General features: G+C 37.0%; 1 protein-coding gene across 1 annotated transcript; it reads right to left on the bottom strand.

The window, feature by feature from the left end:
* Positions 1-11,846: 11,846 nt before the first annotated feature.
* On the bottom strand, positions 11,847-18,332 carry stx19 (syntaxin 19). Its single transcript, XM_040028360.1, has 6 exons — positions 18,127-18,332; positions 15,726-15,883; positions 14,756-15,052; positions 14,400-14,636; positions 13,761-13,973; positions 11,847-12,907 (listed from the first exon to the last, which is right to left on the bottom strand). The coding sequence occupies exons 3-6, from the start codon at positions 14,975-14,977 to the stop codon at positions 12,671-12,673; spliced, it is 909 nt and encodes a 302-aa protein (XP_039884294.1). The 5' UTR covers positions 14,978-15,052; positions 15,726-15,883; positions 18,127-18,332; the 3' UTR covers positions 11,847-12,670.
* Between the last annotated feature and the right edge of the window lie 359 nt (positions 18,333-18,691).

Genomic DNA, 18,691 nt, shown 5'->3' with positions numbered 1-18,691 from the left:
ATTCCAGTCATCCACCTATCAGTATTTTTTGAATAAATGGATATCACTGATAAATCAGTGGTGAAATTGAAGTGTTTTTAACTAACTGTTTCTTATTTTTGTAGAATTCATCAGCAGTTGTGGAGAGATGTATGTGAATATCTTCTGTTCCACTTTTCTTAACCTGGAGGCTGAGGATGGCTTAATCCTGACAAGGACACAAACCTCAGTGCTTATTATAGATGTTACATCCTCTGTACAGCAATTCCAGAGAGAGAGAGAGAGAGAGCAATGACTGATTAATCTGCCTATTTCTGGCAGATTTGGCAACTTGTAATAAGAAAGTTTGCATGCTTTGAAAATGTCATGTACGATTTGTCTGATTTAGGCTTTTCTGCACCTTCATTTTGCTTTTTAAGTGTTTTAAAATTTGATAAAATATGGCAGCTTTGTGTTGTGCTGCAAGATAAACCCATTGTCCTCATGTCACACCTTTTTAAAAACACTTTCTGTTCAAAGGTGATTCTTACTTTTTATACTTACAATGTCCAACTAATAGGAGAAATTGAAAATGCAAACAACAAATGAGTTTGAGTGTTAGGAGGGTGATCTCTAATTGGTTATGGAACTAACACTCATGGTTATATATAATTCCGCTTAAGCTGGATAATTGCGTTCTGCTGAATGTGTAACTAAACAAGTTCCATATTCTCTCTTTCCCTTTCCAAGTGTAGTATGACTGTAGTGATCAGTTGGAAAGAAAAAAAAAACTTTATTTATGTGAATAACTTTACTCTTCTCAAATATAATTCATAAAACAGGCATGCAGGATGTAGAGTCAATCATCACTGAGGCAGTCTGTCCTGCAGTAAGTTTGCTGTTTTTCCTGTGTGGGTGTCAGATGCCACGAAACTGACTCAGAGCCGTAACATCCTCCATGACACTGGTATGGAGCAGATGTGGGTGTGTCCTCATCTCGCAGAGGATTCCCAAGTTGTTGTCAACAAACCAACCCATACCGACACACACACACATATCATTTGGAAATGTAAATGTGAACCAAAATAGTGATTTAATAGGTTTATGACCTCTGTGAAAATTATTTTCACATCATTTAGTTTATGTATCACACACATATCACAAAGTGTGCTTGTTTTTAAAATGTCCAATTCAATTCAGGTCAGTTTTATTTAAAAAGCACCAACTCATGACAACAATTGTCTCAAGGCACTTTATATTGTAATAATAATAATAATAATGGATTGCATTTATATAGCGCTTTTCCAGACCCTCAAAGCGCTTTACAATTCCACTATTCATTTACTGTCACATTCGCACACTGGTAGAAGCAGCTACAGTTGTAGCCACAGCTGCCCTGGGGCAGACTGACAGAAGCGAGGCTGCCATATCGCGCCATCGGCCCCTCTGGCCATCACCAGTAGGCGGTAAGTGAAGTGTCTTGCCCAAGGACACAACGACCAGACTGCCCGAGCCGGGGCTCGAACTGGCAACCTTCTGATTACAAGACAAACTGCCAACTGTTGAGCCGCAATCGCCCGTAAGGTAAAGACCCTACTATAATACAAATACTAGTACAAAAAATACTAATCTGCATTTTGGATCAACTGAAAGCTTTTTTTGAAGAGTTTTTAGGACATCCTGATAATAACGAATTACAGTTGTCTAGCCTAGAAGTTATCAATGCATAGTTTTTCAGCATCACTGTGAAACAGGATGTTTCTAATTTTGGAGATATTTCACAAATGGAAGAAAGCAGTCCTACATATTTGTTTGATATACCCATTAAGTGACATATCCTGGTCAAAAAGGAGGTGTTAATGGAGGCTAGCATAATCCCATCCATATTTTGCATATGGCTAGAAACCACATTTTTAGTCCCAAATACAATAACCTCAGTTTCATCTGAATTTAGAAGCAGGAAATTTGAGTCTTTAAGACATTCCTGCATGTCTTCCTTTAAGACATTCCTGCTACTAATTGGTGTGGCTTCATGGATAGATAAAATTGGGTGTCATCTGCATAGCACTTAAAATGTATTGTATGCCTTCTAATGATACTTGCGTAAAGGAAGCATGTATAATGTAAACAGAATTGGTCCTAACACGGAACCCTGTGGAACTCCATAATTAACCTTAGTGTGTGACGACAAAAATAAGATGATGTAATTTTATGTGGAAGATTAATTAAAACACTCAAGTTAGTTGTTAGTACATCTCAACAACCGTTCTTCATTTGCTCTATTATCAACATCTTTTCACTTCTCTATTTATTTTCTTTCCCTCTCGACACGTTCACTAGATTAGAAGTCTCAAGCCCTCAAACAATCCTCACCAGTGCCTACCATTTATTGCTTTTCCTAGACCTGCTCTGTTCACCGAACGCAGCGGTCTGGTAATAGCTCTTCTGTCATCTGGCGGAATCCTTCCCCTTTCCAGTGCCATGCTTCCAGACTGAATAGCAATTTAAATGCAGTTCACTTTACATTTATTTGAAATCTCATTAACTGGATATAAAGACCCAAAGAAATGGGTTGTAAATAGAATATCTTGGCTACGTGGATGAGGGAAAATTTATTCATTATTAGTCTTTTTTTTCCACTTCCATTCCCAGCACAGATTTTAGTGAATGTCTGTAAAGTGTCAGCAGTCGTTTTCAGGGTGAAGCCCAGTAACTCCTCTAAATACACTCCATTTAAACCGACACAAGAGGCTGTTCACAGACAGTGAAAAATGGAATGCCTTATGAAAAGTGAAAGTAAATGACATTGCTTCTTCACCAACGTGCGTTTTGACAAGCATGGAGGAGAAATAGTTTAGGCATAAATTCAAATAAATTGAGGAAATTAAAGGGATATGATATCAAAGTCTATAGAGATAAATTCATTCGGCATAAAATGCAATAGTACTGTGCAATGTAACAGATCACAGTACTGTACTGTGGTGTTTACTTTGCAGTGGTAAGTGATTCTGATTCACAAAATGCTTGAACAAAAACTTGATGACTTGGTTCAGATTTTTAGTTAAACGGTGGTCACAGATTTAAACCATGTGGATTAATGAGGTTAGATTTAATTGAAAAAGAAAGAATAGCATGAAAAACTATCATAATCTACTTGTACTACAAAAGAAACATTTGCTGTAATTAGAAAATAGCTATAAAGCACATAGTCCTTTACTCTTACTGTCTCTTTTTACTGTATTGAACACGTCCTACGCTCTCTGGAGCATCTTTATCTTAACAGGAAGCGGTGATAAATAAATAATTGGCAGAATTTAAGGAGATTATGTATCTAAATTCTGATGTTTCAGAGAGAAGCTGTCCTCACTGCTGTAAATCATCTCACGCATAGGACTGTGTCTTAATGTGTGTGTTTATGTCTTCGTCACTGAGCTGTGATGTATATGGTTTGGCTTCACAAATGTAGACATTTGACTCACTCCCATTTACTACAGCGCTTGCCAAGTGCTGTCGGATAGAGGGCAAAGGGCTGTGTGGGCCTAATGAGAGTCTGGCCAAGAGTCAGGAGCTTTATGAAGTCCCGGAGGTGAGTTCTGAACTGAGGTGAAACCACTGTAATCCATAACCCAGAGAACCCTTATGAGCGTTGGCTGCTCGACTTTCTTCCTGGAGCTGTAGTACTTATTTCACTGAAATACCCAAAAAATGAGATATTATAATCGTAGCAATCAATTTTTGCTTGGAGATTTTAAGCTGTTGCAAATGCATCTCTCTTAATTTAAGGTGCACATTTCAGATATATTTAAACTTCATTATCTTGTGGTGAGCATTGAAAAGACTTTCCTGAATTCCTTCAGCAAAAATGCTACTCACACTGCCGTGCACACTATCACAAGCCTAAAAATTAATTAATTAAAAAAAAACTAAACTAAACTTCACACGTGACAGGAAGACATCAATAATTAGGAGTTTGAAAAATCTGAACCAAATTTTAGTGGTAAAAAGTCAGTGTCAGCTTATTTTATATTTATTTTGCCTCGTCTGAGTGCAAAACCACCGCTTTCAAGACTATTTCAAGACTATGTAAACTGTTCATTTATATGCTTATGCTTATCAGTTATGCTATAACAGTTATGCCAGATGCCGCAGAAGCAGATATTGTCTGTTCCCAGTTCAAGAGAAGAAATCTCTGAAATCCCAAACTTTAGTTCCTGTGCTTTATCAGTCTTCCTTTTTTGGAGGAAATGTGTTTTGCATTTTTATCTAAGTGAGCAAAAAGATTTTTTTAACAGTCTAAATAGCTTTCATTTATCTTGAGTTATCAACTTAATGATGGTAGAGCTGAAACTTATCTTAAAATTCTACTGCAAGTTTAAACCATCTAAATGTTACAATGAAATTTGTTATTTTTCTTAAAAACATGTATATTTGGCATTGTTTGCAGTCTTTATATACACACATGGTCACAGTTTACAGTTTATCTTAATGTCAGCAGTGCACTTCGGTCTATCTTTGAGATTAGACTCAACTTTCCACTTTTGATTATGATAGCAGAAATTGTGCTGAATGCACTTACTGCTTCTGCAGTAGACCACACAACTATTTCCCCCACACTGTTATCCAATAGAGTAAATAACATTATGAAGCTCAGGGAGAAATCTAATCACTTTCTGCAGAGTTTGATGACAAGGTAGAATAAAGCATGGAGTCAAGATCGTATTACTTATTACATAGAATGGAGTGGACCACGACAGCATCATGTTAATAGGTCTTAATAGCTTGTCTGCATTTTTTTTTTACAAGGTCAGACAAATGTCCTGTGTATTTAGCCCCTGAACCGATAGCACATTTTCACTTGCAATCATTTTGACTAATAAGAGGCAGTGCTGCAAAAGATAACGCTACTTTCAAAAAATGAAGGCTAACAGCACTAAAAAGACAGCTGTACAACATATTGCGAGTGATGTGTCTCGGCCTGTGAATACGTTGCACGTACATGTCTAACACTGTGTGTGTGTGTGTTTGCCCAGGGGACTAAATGTATTTGCCCTCCTATTACAGAGAGGATTTACCATCAGGGAGGCTCGCAGTTCTCTTGGAGCCCACAGAGGAGTGAAACAAGGCAAAGTCCTTAGAGACATGTTTTATTCACCCACGTCTCAGTTCATTTTCACCTCTCTTCCATCCTCATGTGTGTGTCAGCTGTGGCCTGACTGCCCCTGCCTCTGTTCACCTTTCATTGTTGAGGCCATGAATCAATATTCAACAGCACAGAATAAAAAGCGATGCTATAAAGGTTGGAGTTACAATACATCTAAATGCAGGCTTTATCTTGTTTAAGACCAGTAACAGATAATTTTTCACGACTGCAGTGCGCACCAAAAGAGAATTGTTTTATTACTTTGTTGGGAAGTCACAGACACCAAAGCATTTGAGGTATGGTAATTCTTGGATCTCGGCTCCCTCTGCTGGTCAATTCCCATTTCATGAAGGGCCTAACAAGAAAGCTCATTCAATAATTCAGTCACTAGTAATAAACTGTTATCCAGAATGTTTCCACTGAACATAAGACTGGAATACAAACTTCTGACCCAAGTCATCAAGTGACAAGCAATTAAAAATAAGCCATAAGTACTACATACCCATTAGAGTCTGAACTGGGAAATTTATCATATTTGCTAAATGTAAACATTTAATACCGAAGTGGATAGCTGTATACAAGTCTGTTCTGTTGTTTGTTTAAGTTTAAGACAGCAGATATGACTAAAAGGCATATGGTTTTTATGACTTAGTCTGGTTTAAGCCTGTGAAGGCCTTTGAATCATTATATATGATACTAAGGTATACAACTAAAGACCTGAAAAATGAAGACATGTCAAAGTTTCAATAGCTACATAGAAGCAACCACATGCTTGTATTTTATTAAATGTATTTAAGAATTGTGCAGAGTCGTGAAAAACAATAGCTTAGGACCATTTAAACGTTTTACATGTTTTTGGATAAGTTTGTTATGTTATGATTTTTGTATTATTGTCCACAGATATGTGTAGGTTTGCAAATGCTGTTTACACAGTTCTTGTGCTATGTGTTGATTGCATGTTTAAATACAGAAGGAATTTGAATATCTTACTTTTTATGTATTTGTATCTCAAAAATGAAGTTATGTGAATTAAAATTCTGTTTTTTTTATGTTATAATTATTAAAAAAAATGTAATAACAGCTGTTTTAGTAATACTTTTATTGCCTGAATCTTGCTAGATCCGCTCATAAATGATGACTGTGTAGGTTTTAATTTTTTCATTAAAAGTGCATCGCAGATTGACAGTTTACTATATTCACTTGAATTGAATGACGGTGTGACATCAGGTTCTTTTCAAACTTGCAGCTGTGGCTTGGAACATGCGTCACCCCTGCTGAAAGCTTTCTCGCGTCTTCCCATATCACACACATCTGTCAATATCATAACGCCATATGTCAAGAGGAATAGGAAAAATTCTGGAGGAAAAATCTTGATTGAACCCAAGCCAAAGGAATCTGAGTGTAGCGTGCTGAGTATCTCTGGAGGAGCAGAAAATACACAAAGATCAAACCAAGCATAAACATTCATACAACGACCATTTCAAACATTATTACTCTTATTGGGGAGCTGATACAATGCCAGGATCACAGTGTGGATTTACAGTTACAGTTTACTTTCTCCCATCACTGCAAAGAACAGTGGCCATAAAAGCAATACCATGTGACACGTACTATACTTGCTTCCCTTTGTTTTACACAAGTTTCACATGTGGCGATCCACACACCTGTCAAGAAGATGAAAATATCTTTTAAGCCACTGCAGCAGATACACACAGATGTGAGCATCACCATTTGTTGTATCTGCATAGGATCGTCACAGATGGCTCACAGAAGGAAATCAAGTTCTGACCTTCTCAAAGCTCTTATTACTGAAGCTCATATATCACTGTGAGAAAAGATTTAAGTTGGGACATTTATCTTATGTTTGGTAATATATATAAGAGTAAACTTTTGACATTAGCTGGCTTATAAATCTTGGGCTATCATAGCTTACCTTTGCATCTTAAGAAATTATTATAAGAGATTAGAATAAGTACGCACAAAGAAGAGCACAAACAACTTTTGAGAAAAGTTGTTTGTTTGTAAAAGTGACAAAAATTATGCGAAGTTACAAAGTATATAGAGGCTAATGTCTTATTGGCCTTCCAACATTCTCACTCTCAATTATATCTAATATTTACCAGAGCAATAGATTTAAGAAATAATGTTTTTTCTACTCAAAAGTCTTTAATGTACAATGACAAATTATGACATTGCATGAGCAGATGGCTCACGTTATCCATTATATTATGGATTTGCTTATACTCTTTAGGAATGATAGCACGGTATGAAAGGAAAGTGTCTGAATAGCTATTCATGCAGCCACTGACTCTGAATGAATAGATATTATGTCAGTCAATATAAGGTCAATGTAAAATATCTGACATAAACAAAATGCATCTAGAAAGAACAGCCCTTTGATTTTACTTAAACAAAAAAAAAACGTTTTATCATTATCATGGACAGAAGGTTTGATCTTCTATACATTGTTATACATTCTCTCTAGATCTTGTTGAAAAATAACTGATCTCAATCCTGTAAAGTACTGTTCTTATATTATCTAACTACTAGACGTATTAACAAAACCATTGCTTGGATTTTATAACTTTGTACCTCACTACTATCATAACTACTCTGTCTGATACTTATTACAAATGATTGTAATCTTTAAAGCACCAATGATTTTATTTTCCTTTGGTTCAGTTAGGATATTTTCAGGGTTTTTTTTTTATATCATATTTGATGTGTATCAAAAGTTGATGGCCAGAACTAAAACTGAAATGTCACCTGAAAACCAGGAGCCCATCTTTAAAATTTAATTATATATTAAGATTATGTTCTTTCAAACAATTTCAGTTTCATTTTTTTAATGAAGACTGACCTACCCTAAAATATCTCTGTGAGAACACTATGACATTTCCCTCAACTCTTGTTATAAATATGATTGAGGCAAACAATGTATAAAGACTATATTAGACTAAAGAAGACTGGAGCACCTCAGTGGCCAAACAAAGCATTGTTCATTTCCTGTTTCAAACCTAGGCTGGCGACAGCTTTGGACAGAGCTATGGACAGGAGCTCATTGTGTGTCTTTCCCACCCAATCAAAAGTTTAAAAAAGAGAGAGAAAACAGGAAAGGAAACACCATTACCATTTAACTGATTGGGTATGAACCATACACTCTGTTTCCAAAGTTGCTCACTGCTCACTACTTCCCATTACGGTCAAGTAACATAAGATCCCTGAAGCCGAACTCATCTGCCGCACAGAATTAAATCTGATGCCTCAGACTGCTCACACACTGCTTACGAAAAATCACACAATGAAATGCATGGAGAGAATTAGTGTTTAACTAGTGCATTTTTGGGGCATTGTGCAAAGTTGTACCTTGAGAAATGGGCTCTTTTCTCCGGGCTCAGGTAACACATACCTTCCGAGTTGCTCACCTATTATTTTTCCAAGTACATCGTGATAACTGCCTAAAAGCAGCCCTGTTTCAAACCAACAATAATGCTGACTTCATTTTCATCACACATAAAAGGTATAAAATATGGTCAAGAAATAGTGCAAATTTATCAGAAACTGAACATTGCCTTCTCATCAGAGAAACCAAACAGCACTGCTATGAAATTATTAACCATACTCATTTCCAAAGGAGGTGCCACTCTGACACTACAGTTTCTTTGTGATTTATGTGTTTCTGAGGGCACTGATATCTCCGTGCTCAGATTTTGATGGGTGTGATAAAACCAGGCAGTAAAGTAATGTCAGCTCTCTATAACCACAGCTGGTGTTACTCACCGGAGGGCTGCTTTGATGTTCTACAGACATTTAGAGAAAGTCTTTGGGATCAATGTTGTGACTGACAGGGCAGACAGAAGAAATATGTACAGTACATAACCACAAACAGACGTCACTGCAACCCTGTCAGCAGTCATCTGCATTGTAAATTCCCACGAACATTATTCACATTATTGTTAAATCAGACGTGACTGATGGGCCGTTGGGCAATTGAGTAAAGTTATTCACAATGAATATGTGGTACTAAATTGAAGAAGAAGAAGAAGAAGAAGAAGAATCCTTTGATTGTCCCACAAGGGGAAATTTGGGTGTAACAGCAGCAAGAAAGACACATATACAAACAAACAGTACATAAGACACAGAACAGAAACATACACAATTTTTACATCAATTTACATCAAGGACAAATAGGTAGCATGAATAGGTAGCATGCAAATGTACCACACTGAGAACTGCATGAGCATTAACCTCCTAAGACCCGAACTCTTCCGCAGCATGCATTTTTAATTTCTCTTTGATATTTGGGCATATTGAGGCCCGATGAATGTAAAAACAAAAAATTACCAGATTTTTTTGACCCAATTTTTGTTTCTAAGAAAAATGAGAGCCACAAATGAGGATATTCGTTTAAAATTTTGATAGAACAGTGATAGTATAATGTCCTCATAAGTGGATATCTGGCCCTTGTAGAGCAAAATTGAGTATTTGGGTCTAAATAAACAAAAATGTGATGTCCACATATGTGGACGCCAGGTCCTAGGAGGTTAAATTAGAAACCATAAGTATGACCTATCCTTCATCAGCATTTTCTGGTATTTGAAAATAACTAAAAAAAAAAAAAACCTTTAAGAGGTTAGGACCCCAAAAATGCTGCTTCATATGTTAGACTGTACTAGTGAAAAACGTGTCCTTCTTTGGACAAGTGGGTAGTAAGGACATGTTGCTTTTAGGTCCAGACTTCTCATAACAGCTGTATGAGCAGGCCTGGTGGAGCAGGTCCAAGCAAACCGACTGTCTAAGAAAATCTGATTTGGCTAAAAGGAACAAACTTTACATTGGCTCCAGGCTAGAGGGTTTCAGATGAAATATTGGATAAGGGCTTGAGTGTTGGGGGTAAACAAGATAAATCCACAGTGGAACTTCTCAACATCTGAACATATTTGCTGAACAGAGCCGCTCCCACAGAGTGAAACCTTTTGAATGTGAAGCAAGTTGTTGCTAGGAGGAAGAAAAAGCAACAGACTTTTGGGTAAAACCTGGTGAGTCTGAATAGATGTCCATAGCTTTATGAACCGATAACTGCTCTCAAGCAGTCTGCTGTTGTCATGGGCTACTAGAGTAATAGAGTAGTATAAGATATAAGTTTCACAATAGTAAAGTTTAAGTGTCACAATCACTGATGCTGTGTGAATACATTCATTTAACTTAGAGTCAAAAGGGGGTTATTCCATTTGTCATGGCAAATATCTCACAGATATTTTACATCTGCATTTTAATTGAACAGTTTTTACTTAGACCACAAAAACACAATTCTTCTGCAGTTTGGTTATAGAACCAATGCAAGAAAAAAGGTGTTTTATTCCTAGGCTTTGCTGACAACTCTTTGTATTTATCATGGTTTGAGCTGAATCTTGATACTGCCTTGCAGTGTTCATCTAATCTGAGTAATATTTGTGTTACTAGTCCCACACCAATATTTATAAAATAAATCTCTGCACTTTTAGGAGAAAACTGTCTGCTGTTTATTTTCTGTTCCAGCACTTTCATAACTACACAGTCATGTCATCATCATGTCCTGTCATATTAAGTAATAACTTTTTAAAAAACTGGTAATTATCTTAGTGAACACTGGATGGCATTGTTGCTGTTCAGTAACCCTGCAATTTGCAGCAGTGTCTCATTTTTTCTCACTATGTCAGTGTAAAAGGGTAAACTATGCACTGTCGTGTATTGTTATTTGATATACACGATTAAATGTAAGTATTTCATGCATTAATGTCTTGGTTTCAAGATGTCTTTTTAATATTGGAAAGGCTGATGTACAACATGCGAGATTAGATTAAGGAAAATACTTTTTCAGTCAGATAGAAGAAGCTATCAAACATGTCGCACCCTGTTCTCCTTCTAAATCTAAGGGAACAGTATAATACAAGTAAATTGTAAATTACACATCTTTTTACATTTAAAAGTTGTAAAAAAAAGATGTGTAATTTACTAAACAAATTTTAAAGGTCATTATTGTAACTTTTTAACATTTTCTTGATCAAATTTTATTCTTAATTTACAGCTAGAGTTAAAATTATAATATACTTGTAGTGTTTAACTATATGTATATTATAGTTAAACACTACATAAACACTATATAACTATATATATAACTAAATATATAGTTAAGCAGAAGACTATTTGATCAAGGCATGTCATCTTACCATGCGTTTGAAGTGAACTGCTATGTGTACACACAGTATTCCTATAGTAATGCGGGATTGTTATGTGGAAACTATCCTGGGATAGTAGACAAACCAGATTATCCAGGCTAGCTCTGACACACCTAGTTCACCTGTATTTTGTCCCGGATACCCAAGAACACGGGTCAATGACTCACTGAGGAACATCACTGGTACTGTAGACAAAAAGAGGAGTTTCAGCTGTTCCAGTGAGGAAGGTCAGCAGTTAATTAATGAATTAATGCAGCACTTATTTTTGGCTTTGTCATGAGCAGGGATTGTTAGTTAATATTATACAGTTAACTTAAGTAAATGGGGGAAAGAAGATCATTACTTATCATCATGTGTGAGTCTGCTGGTTCTATTTTTCAGTCAACATATTCCCAGTAATACTTTGGTTCCTTTTCTGAAACCAGTTCCCTTTTGTGTAGTGTATTAGTCTGGTTAATAATGATGCATATTGGTGCAAAATATTCATCTGAACAATGAAACGGTTCCAAAAGAATTGATAACACTCAAAATGCAAAACTTAAAGAATTTAATGAATTTCCTCAAATGTAATTTTCGCTCTTATTTTTACACAAATGGCTTCGATGATTTCCTGCAGTTTTGTGATTATGGCAGAAATATTTTGATCAAGCCTCATTATTCAAAGTTTTATTTGAATACGTCTATGTGAAAGTGCATAAATTAATTACTTTTTTTCTTTCACTGAAAATGATCTTACTTTGAAATGCAAATGAGACTAATGACTAATTGTAAAACAACTTTTTTCCATCAGCATGTGGACCAAGACTGGAATGAATATCTAATGGCTCAATGCCACTCTTAAAGTAAATTTATGTTTGTGCTCAAAAGAAAAGGAAAGACATTTTAAAGTGCAGATAATGTATTAAAAACAAGCCACAAGTCATTATCAAGAGTTCGTGTAGCAGGACAAAAGAAAAAAAAAAAAAAAAAAGAAAAACGGTGAGATATCAGTCTTGCTGATGTAGCAAAGTCAGTGGCCTCCCCTTGTTTGTGACCTCTGTCAGATGACAGTGAAGGTCTCCAGTAAGCAACAGTGTTGGTGAGTAGCACTCACAGAACTGTCTCTTCTAATAGCAGCCGTTTCACACCTTCTTGAATGAAATAGGTGCCTCCCATACCAATTCTGGCCCATTCCCCCTAATTGGTTTCTATGCTCTGTTGAATCTGTCTTCACTGTTGCTCTGTTCAACAGCCAAAAGTTCAGTACCTTTCCTGTCACTTTAGCGGTACTGAAAGCCAGTGTTACTTACTTCCAACAGGTAAAATGAAGTAAAATCAGTTTTCCAATAAGCTATGATTCAAATTATTCTATGTATTACAAGCAGCATCGCCATGGAGGGCAGCAGCAACAGCAAAGCTGTCGAATTGGGTTCCTCTTCTTATACCTGGCAGCTGCCTTAAACTTCTCATTAGATGCAACCACGTAATCCTGTGTCATCTCTACATTGGTCTGAATGTGTTCAATAAAGACCCCCTGTTCCTCCACCAGCATGAAAATGTCCATGAAGAGGTCCCGAAGCTCCTTCATATTGTTCTCCAGGCTCAACAACTCCTGTTGGTGGAGAAGGATAGTGGGATTAATACTGCAGGTAAGAGAGACATTAGTCAGATGATGGGAGAAAGGACCAGAAGATTTAAGACGCAATGAAGGAGCAGGCTGAGGAAGAACATGACCTGAGCATGGGAAAATGCTCAACATTCTCATGACTTTTATATACTTAGTGATTAATGTCCTGTTTCACTAACACATCTCTCTGTATTCAACACTGGCTGTAAAGGTGTTTGTTAGGACAGAGAGCACTACTTCTTTCTATTCTCAAGGAGTCAATTTTATTCACCTGGTGTCCCAGGTCTACACGAATCTCTGATAAATGTCTAGAATAACAACCAGTACAAACCTTTTCTGCTCCTTTACCCATTTGTGTCAGTTGATGTAGTGTATTTGTAAAACATGCTAAAAATGGCACTTTTTTATTACCTCCCTTAAAGAGGATATGTGTTTGTTTAGGTTTGACTGTTTGTTAGCAGGGCTAATCAAAAAGCAAATGAATTTGCATGAAAATTTTACCAGAAGTTGGGTTTGGGCCAGATTCAATGTTATTAGCTTTCACAGTTGATCCAGATCTAGATCCAAGAGCCTTTTAAAGGATTGTTTAGCATTGCTGAATATTGATATATTATCTCATATGCATTCTCAAACCGTTCTTGTTAATTTTTGTTATTAAAGATTCTCACATTCACAGCATGAACAGACTGGATATCTAACTATAGCAAGGAGCAAATTTCTATCAAATAAAGAACACTGAATTAGTTTATTTGCCATGAATGGCTGGTTGTTTTAGATGCCTTCAAGAATCTATTGTTACCTTTGTGTTGGTCCAGTGAGTTACTTGTGCTTCCCTTACCTTGTGTCGCTGTTCGATCTCGGATAATTGTGTCCGCGTGATTCTGACATCATTCAGCAGGTTCTCGTTGAACACCTCCCAATTTCCGGTGGCCACCATCTCATCCACCTCCTCCTCTGTTACAGGTTTTCCTGATACCTCCAGCTGCCGGATAATGAAGTGCTTACAGCGCTCTTGCTTGGTCAGCAGGCCTTCATTATACTCTCGCATTACCTGAAAATAATTACAGCCAAAAGAAACAAGAGGAAGACAGTGTATGAAGAATGAGAGGCGTTTTAGTCCCATGTTTTTTATCATCAGTGGAAAACATAAACATGGTCTTTGGTGCAGTGACAGTTTTCACAGTGTTCACAGTGCATTTACTGCATTTCTTTTCACGTTATCAAATACAGATAAATGTATATATTTATTTATGTATGTATGTATTTATATATATATATATATATATGTATATATATATTTATATATATATATATATATATGTATATGTGTGTGTGTTTGTGTGTGTGAAACTTTAACTCTTTTCAAACTAATCTACCAAAGAAAGAAAGAAAGAAAGAAAGAAAGAAAGAAAGAAAGAAAGAAAGAAAGAGTTAAATATCAAAAAGAAAAAAAAAATAGTAAGAATATACTCCAGACCTGCTGGAAGCGGCGGAGTAGTGCTGCATGTTGGGAGCTTTGTATTCTCGTTAAAGCAGCAGTAGGTCCCTGCTGCTCCATAGTTTTCTGGACCTGTTTTGAAAGGTTGTCTAAACGACGGTGGAGGCTTTCGGCCCTGAGCTTTATGTCTCGTGTTATGCTGCTCTCTTTTTTCATCACACTAAAACGACGCATGGTTGCCACCATGGTCTTTTGCTGTTGAGTGAACTTAAGGACCTGTTTGTAGGTAAGATTTGGAAACACACGTTAATAACATAGTAAGTAATATCCTGCAAATATCGTGTAATAAATAAATAAACAAATGCTAAATGCAAGTCTAGTTTAGTCATTTTTACCTCTGTTTCCAGCACTGCAATGTCATCTTGTATATGCTCAACCTCTGACAGAAAGTCCTGAATGACTGGCTCCTCCTCAAACACCACAGCTTGTGGCTTTATGACCCCAAACGCCACAGAGTCGTCATCATCATCCTCCACTGAGAAAGGATTGGTATTCTCAGTTGCAACCACAGATAACTCTTGAGCCTTCTGCTGCAACTCCACCAATCTGTCTCTCATTATGAAAAAGCACTCCTCTCACAGTTATAAGTTATTACAGTATGTAAAGATCTTGCCAGTGCTGATGAGAAAATCCTGAACAGAATAAATAAAAGAAAAATTATTCATTTTGACACACTGTAGTAAATAATAACAAAATATACAGTACAAAAGTATGAAATACTGACAGTAAAGCTAGAATGTGTCAATCAGTTTATAAAAAGTGTCTATGACTATGCCCTTGTTTTCACCAAAAGCACGAAATAACATTTTGTAGTTCTAATATGGATATTTTTTAGAGTTCATGTCTGGATTGTTTCTAAATTTTAAGAATGACACTAAATCAAGAGGTTTGAATATCAATTATTCTAAAGGGAAACAGCTGAGACAATAGGGTCACGGGCAATGAGCTCTTTTTACTTCTGTCAATACTAGATGATTTTAAAATATGAAATACAATAATATTTTATATTTTTTTATATTTAAAAAATATTTTCTTTCTTAGTTGTACTATAAAAAAATCCATAACTGGTGCTCTGAACATTCAATGAGTATCCGCAGTGAAGAGCTAGACAGCACTAGGCCCTTATATGATCCAAGCCTACTGTCTGAAGACACTAAGACCACTTCATGAATACGTGGCAGCACAAATAAGGTTGCTGTAAGATGGCTGCACTATCCCAGCTTTTGTTCTGTGTAAGCCTCAACTTAGCTCATCACTAAAAGTGAATATAGACATAGATTCAGGGGTGGATTGACCCTCACTCACCTCCCATATGATGACATCAAGCTGTATGCCAGGAGTGAACTAGCCGATTAGCTTGCAGGATCTACTGCAAGGGCATTGGGGCTTCATTCAGATTGGAAAAGTGTGAGGCTTCTCAAAATGCATGGAGTTCTGCACCCAATGTCCAATGGCCTTAAGTTCTAAGTGCAATGGGAAGAGAGAAGGTAAGAATTAGTGATATTCAGAGCCACAATTCAAGAGGAAACACAAAGCATCCACAGTTAATTCAGGAAGATGGTCCACAAGATGAGCTACTCAAAGGATGGCTATGACAACGAGGAACAGGAGGAGGAACTATCATGAACAACCAAGCCCCTGCATACATCAACAGAGAAAGTGGCTGACATCAAGAAATCCTACTAGTGGCTAGAAAAGGCCAGCCTAAAGGACAACCAAGACACTCTAATCATGGCAGCACAAGAACAAGCCCTAAGCACCAGATCTATAGAGGCAGGAGTCTGCCACAGCTGACAGAACCCGAGTTGAAGACTATGCAACAGGATGTAAGACGCAAGTTGGGACAGTGTACACTGACAAGGACAATCAAGTGGTTGAGACAGTGTTTAGCAACATCTGTGCTACATATAGACTAGAAGTCCCCAACTCCCAATGGGAGACAGCACCAAAGGTGGTTGAGAACAACAGGGCTAAGATCCTGTGGGACTTGAAGTTCCAGACAAACAGCTGCTGACCAACCAACTAGACGTAGTGGTAGTTTAATCGATGCAGCAATCCCAGCGGATAACATCAGAAAGAAGATGAAGAACAAGAAAACAGAGAAGTACCAGGGACTTGAGGAACAACTGGAGCAATGATAATAGGGGTATTAGGAGCTGTAACCCTAAAACAGGAAGACTGGCGCTAGGAGAGTCCAGGTCTCTATCCAGAAGAGGGAAAAACAGCTAAGATACCCTTAGATTCCTATGACAGAGCATCTCTCTCTCTCTCTCTCTCTCTATATATATATATATATATATATATATATTATGTAAGGCCTTAAGTTTTCATACAAAGGCTGTCACTAACCACCTAAATCCCTCCCTTAGTATATTTACAGAATACTTGTAGGTAAAGCTTGTAATCTTGCAGTTGACTCTGTATGTATGTAATACCTTTATTTGTTCTGATGAGCATAAATGATTAGTCATATTGGGATTCTGCTTAGTGCAGAGCATTTTTAACTGTATATAGAAAAAACAAGAAAGAAAAACAGGGAAAAAGTTTATCTGTGGAATCAGTCAAACAGACTTGAGCTCATTTTCCCATGGGAACTGACTTGTTTGTGTTTAACTCTACACACAACAAAAACAGAAGACGGAGAAGGTTGTCGCCAGGTTGTCGCATTCTAAATAATTCAGAGAACAGATAACGTCACTTGGATAAACATCTGATTATTTAGTTGGAAGTTTATTAAAACGATATCTCAAGAAACATTGTTAAAGAAAGCATTTAATTTGATGTTTTTTTGGTTTCCTGCATATTGATTGAAGTCATGAGATACTGACTTAGATTTTCTACATGCTTTTGACCAATGAAGTGCATTCAACTGCACATTTCTGCCCATTAAAATGGTCATACCAACATTTTTAAAATGCTTTAGCCAACACAGGGATTTGAGTTTTAGAGGCAGTAAAATAATCTTTTGCAAGCACATGATTGTGTGGGGGGGAAATGGAGCGTTTCAAATCACAGAGTATCCTACTTCTGGATAGATTTCAAACAGGAAAGATCCTATGTGTGTGTGAGTGTGCATTGTAACTTATATAAACTTCACAGGAGTTCAAAGAACGTACAAGTATAGTTTGAGGTGAACTCTTTCCCTCTCTCTTTTTCTTTCTTGCTCTCCCCACCTGCTCCGCATGGAAGAGCCGATTAAAAAAATTGCTCAAAGGATTTGAGAGCACATTCTCCTGTGTTTAGCCTAAAAACCTGGAACAGAATAGAGCTTAATTCAAGGAGTTCAGTCTCACTCTGTGAAAACATTTTTGGTCTGTGAAAGAAGCAAATATTTTCCTTCCACCTATCCATCTCCTCCCTCTCCTGTGTTTCTGATGACATTCTCCTATTTCAATGCAGGTAGAGAAGGAGGAGTTCTCAATTGTTGTAGCCTATTTTTCCTAGGTCAGACAACTGTATGTTGTAAGCTGGTCTTGAAAGAATTCATTTACAATGTAACAGATAAAGTAGTTGGTCCAACTTTTTCTCTTTCTTTAGCTGGAGTTGTGCTTGCTATTAATAAATAAAAACACTGAACATACACGGACATTCAGCTTCTTTTTCTCTTAGTCTCGTTTTCTTGCCCTTCAAATACAAATCATAGTATGTTTCTAGAAACAAAGTTCTGAGGCTATAACAATCGTTTGATCTGAAATATGTATTTTACCTTAACGTTGTTAGTTTTCCATCATAGGCTGCCTGGTAGGATTACCCTTCACACCAGGAATGTAGTCCAAGACAAACACTCTTTGATGATATCAGATCACCTTTAGATCTCCTTACATTTACCGGATGGTCATCAGAACGACACTGCAACAGTTATGCCACTATCAAGACAGTTACACTCGCAAACCCTCACAGGAAAGTTTTGAGGAAGTGTGGTTGAGTTGGCTTCAAGGACCTCCCCTTCTTTAAAGAAAGTCCTGGGTAAAGCCAATAGGAACGCAGACTGGAGGCTTATTTGCTTACATACAGAAACAAGTGAAGAGGGAGAGACAGGATGGTGAGTACAGAGAACACACAAACCCTACCCTCAGGCTTACTCCTGGGCAGGAAAATAGAGCAGAGCAAACAGAAGTGTATTGTGTACACTGCTAAAACCAAACAAAGGGGACTGTGGTTAGGGTGTCAGCTAGGGCGTTGAGCTTTTGATTTGCTAAGTTAATTTCTTTGTGAAGTGTCCAGATTCCTGGGGTAAGCCCTCATGGTCTTTGGGTATTAGTCCAACAGAC

Source organism: Simochromis diagramma, unplaced genomic scaffold (assembly GCF_900408965.1).
Source record: "Simochromis diagramma unplaced genomic scaffold, fSimDia1.1 OVJJ01000343.1, whole genome shotgun sequence".
Lineage (NCBI taxonomy): Eukaryota > Metazoa > Chordata > Actinopteri > Cichliformes > Cichlidae > Simochromis > Simochromis diagramma.
Note: the sequence above shows the minus strand (reverse complement) of the source record. Positions and strands in the feature narration are given on the sequence as shown.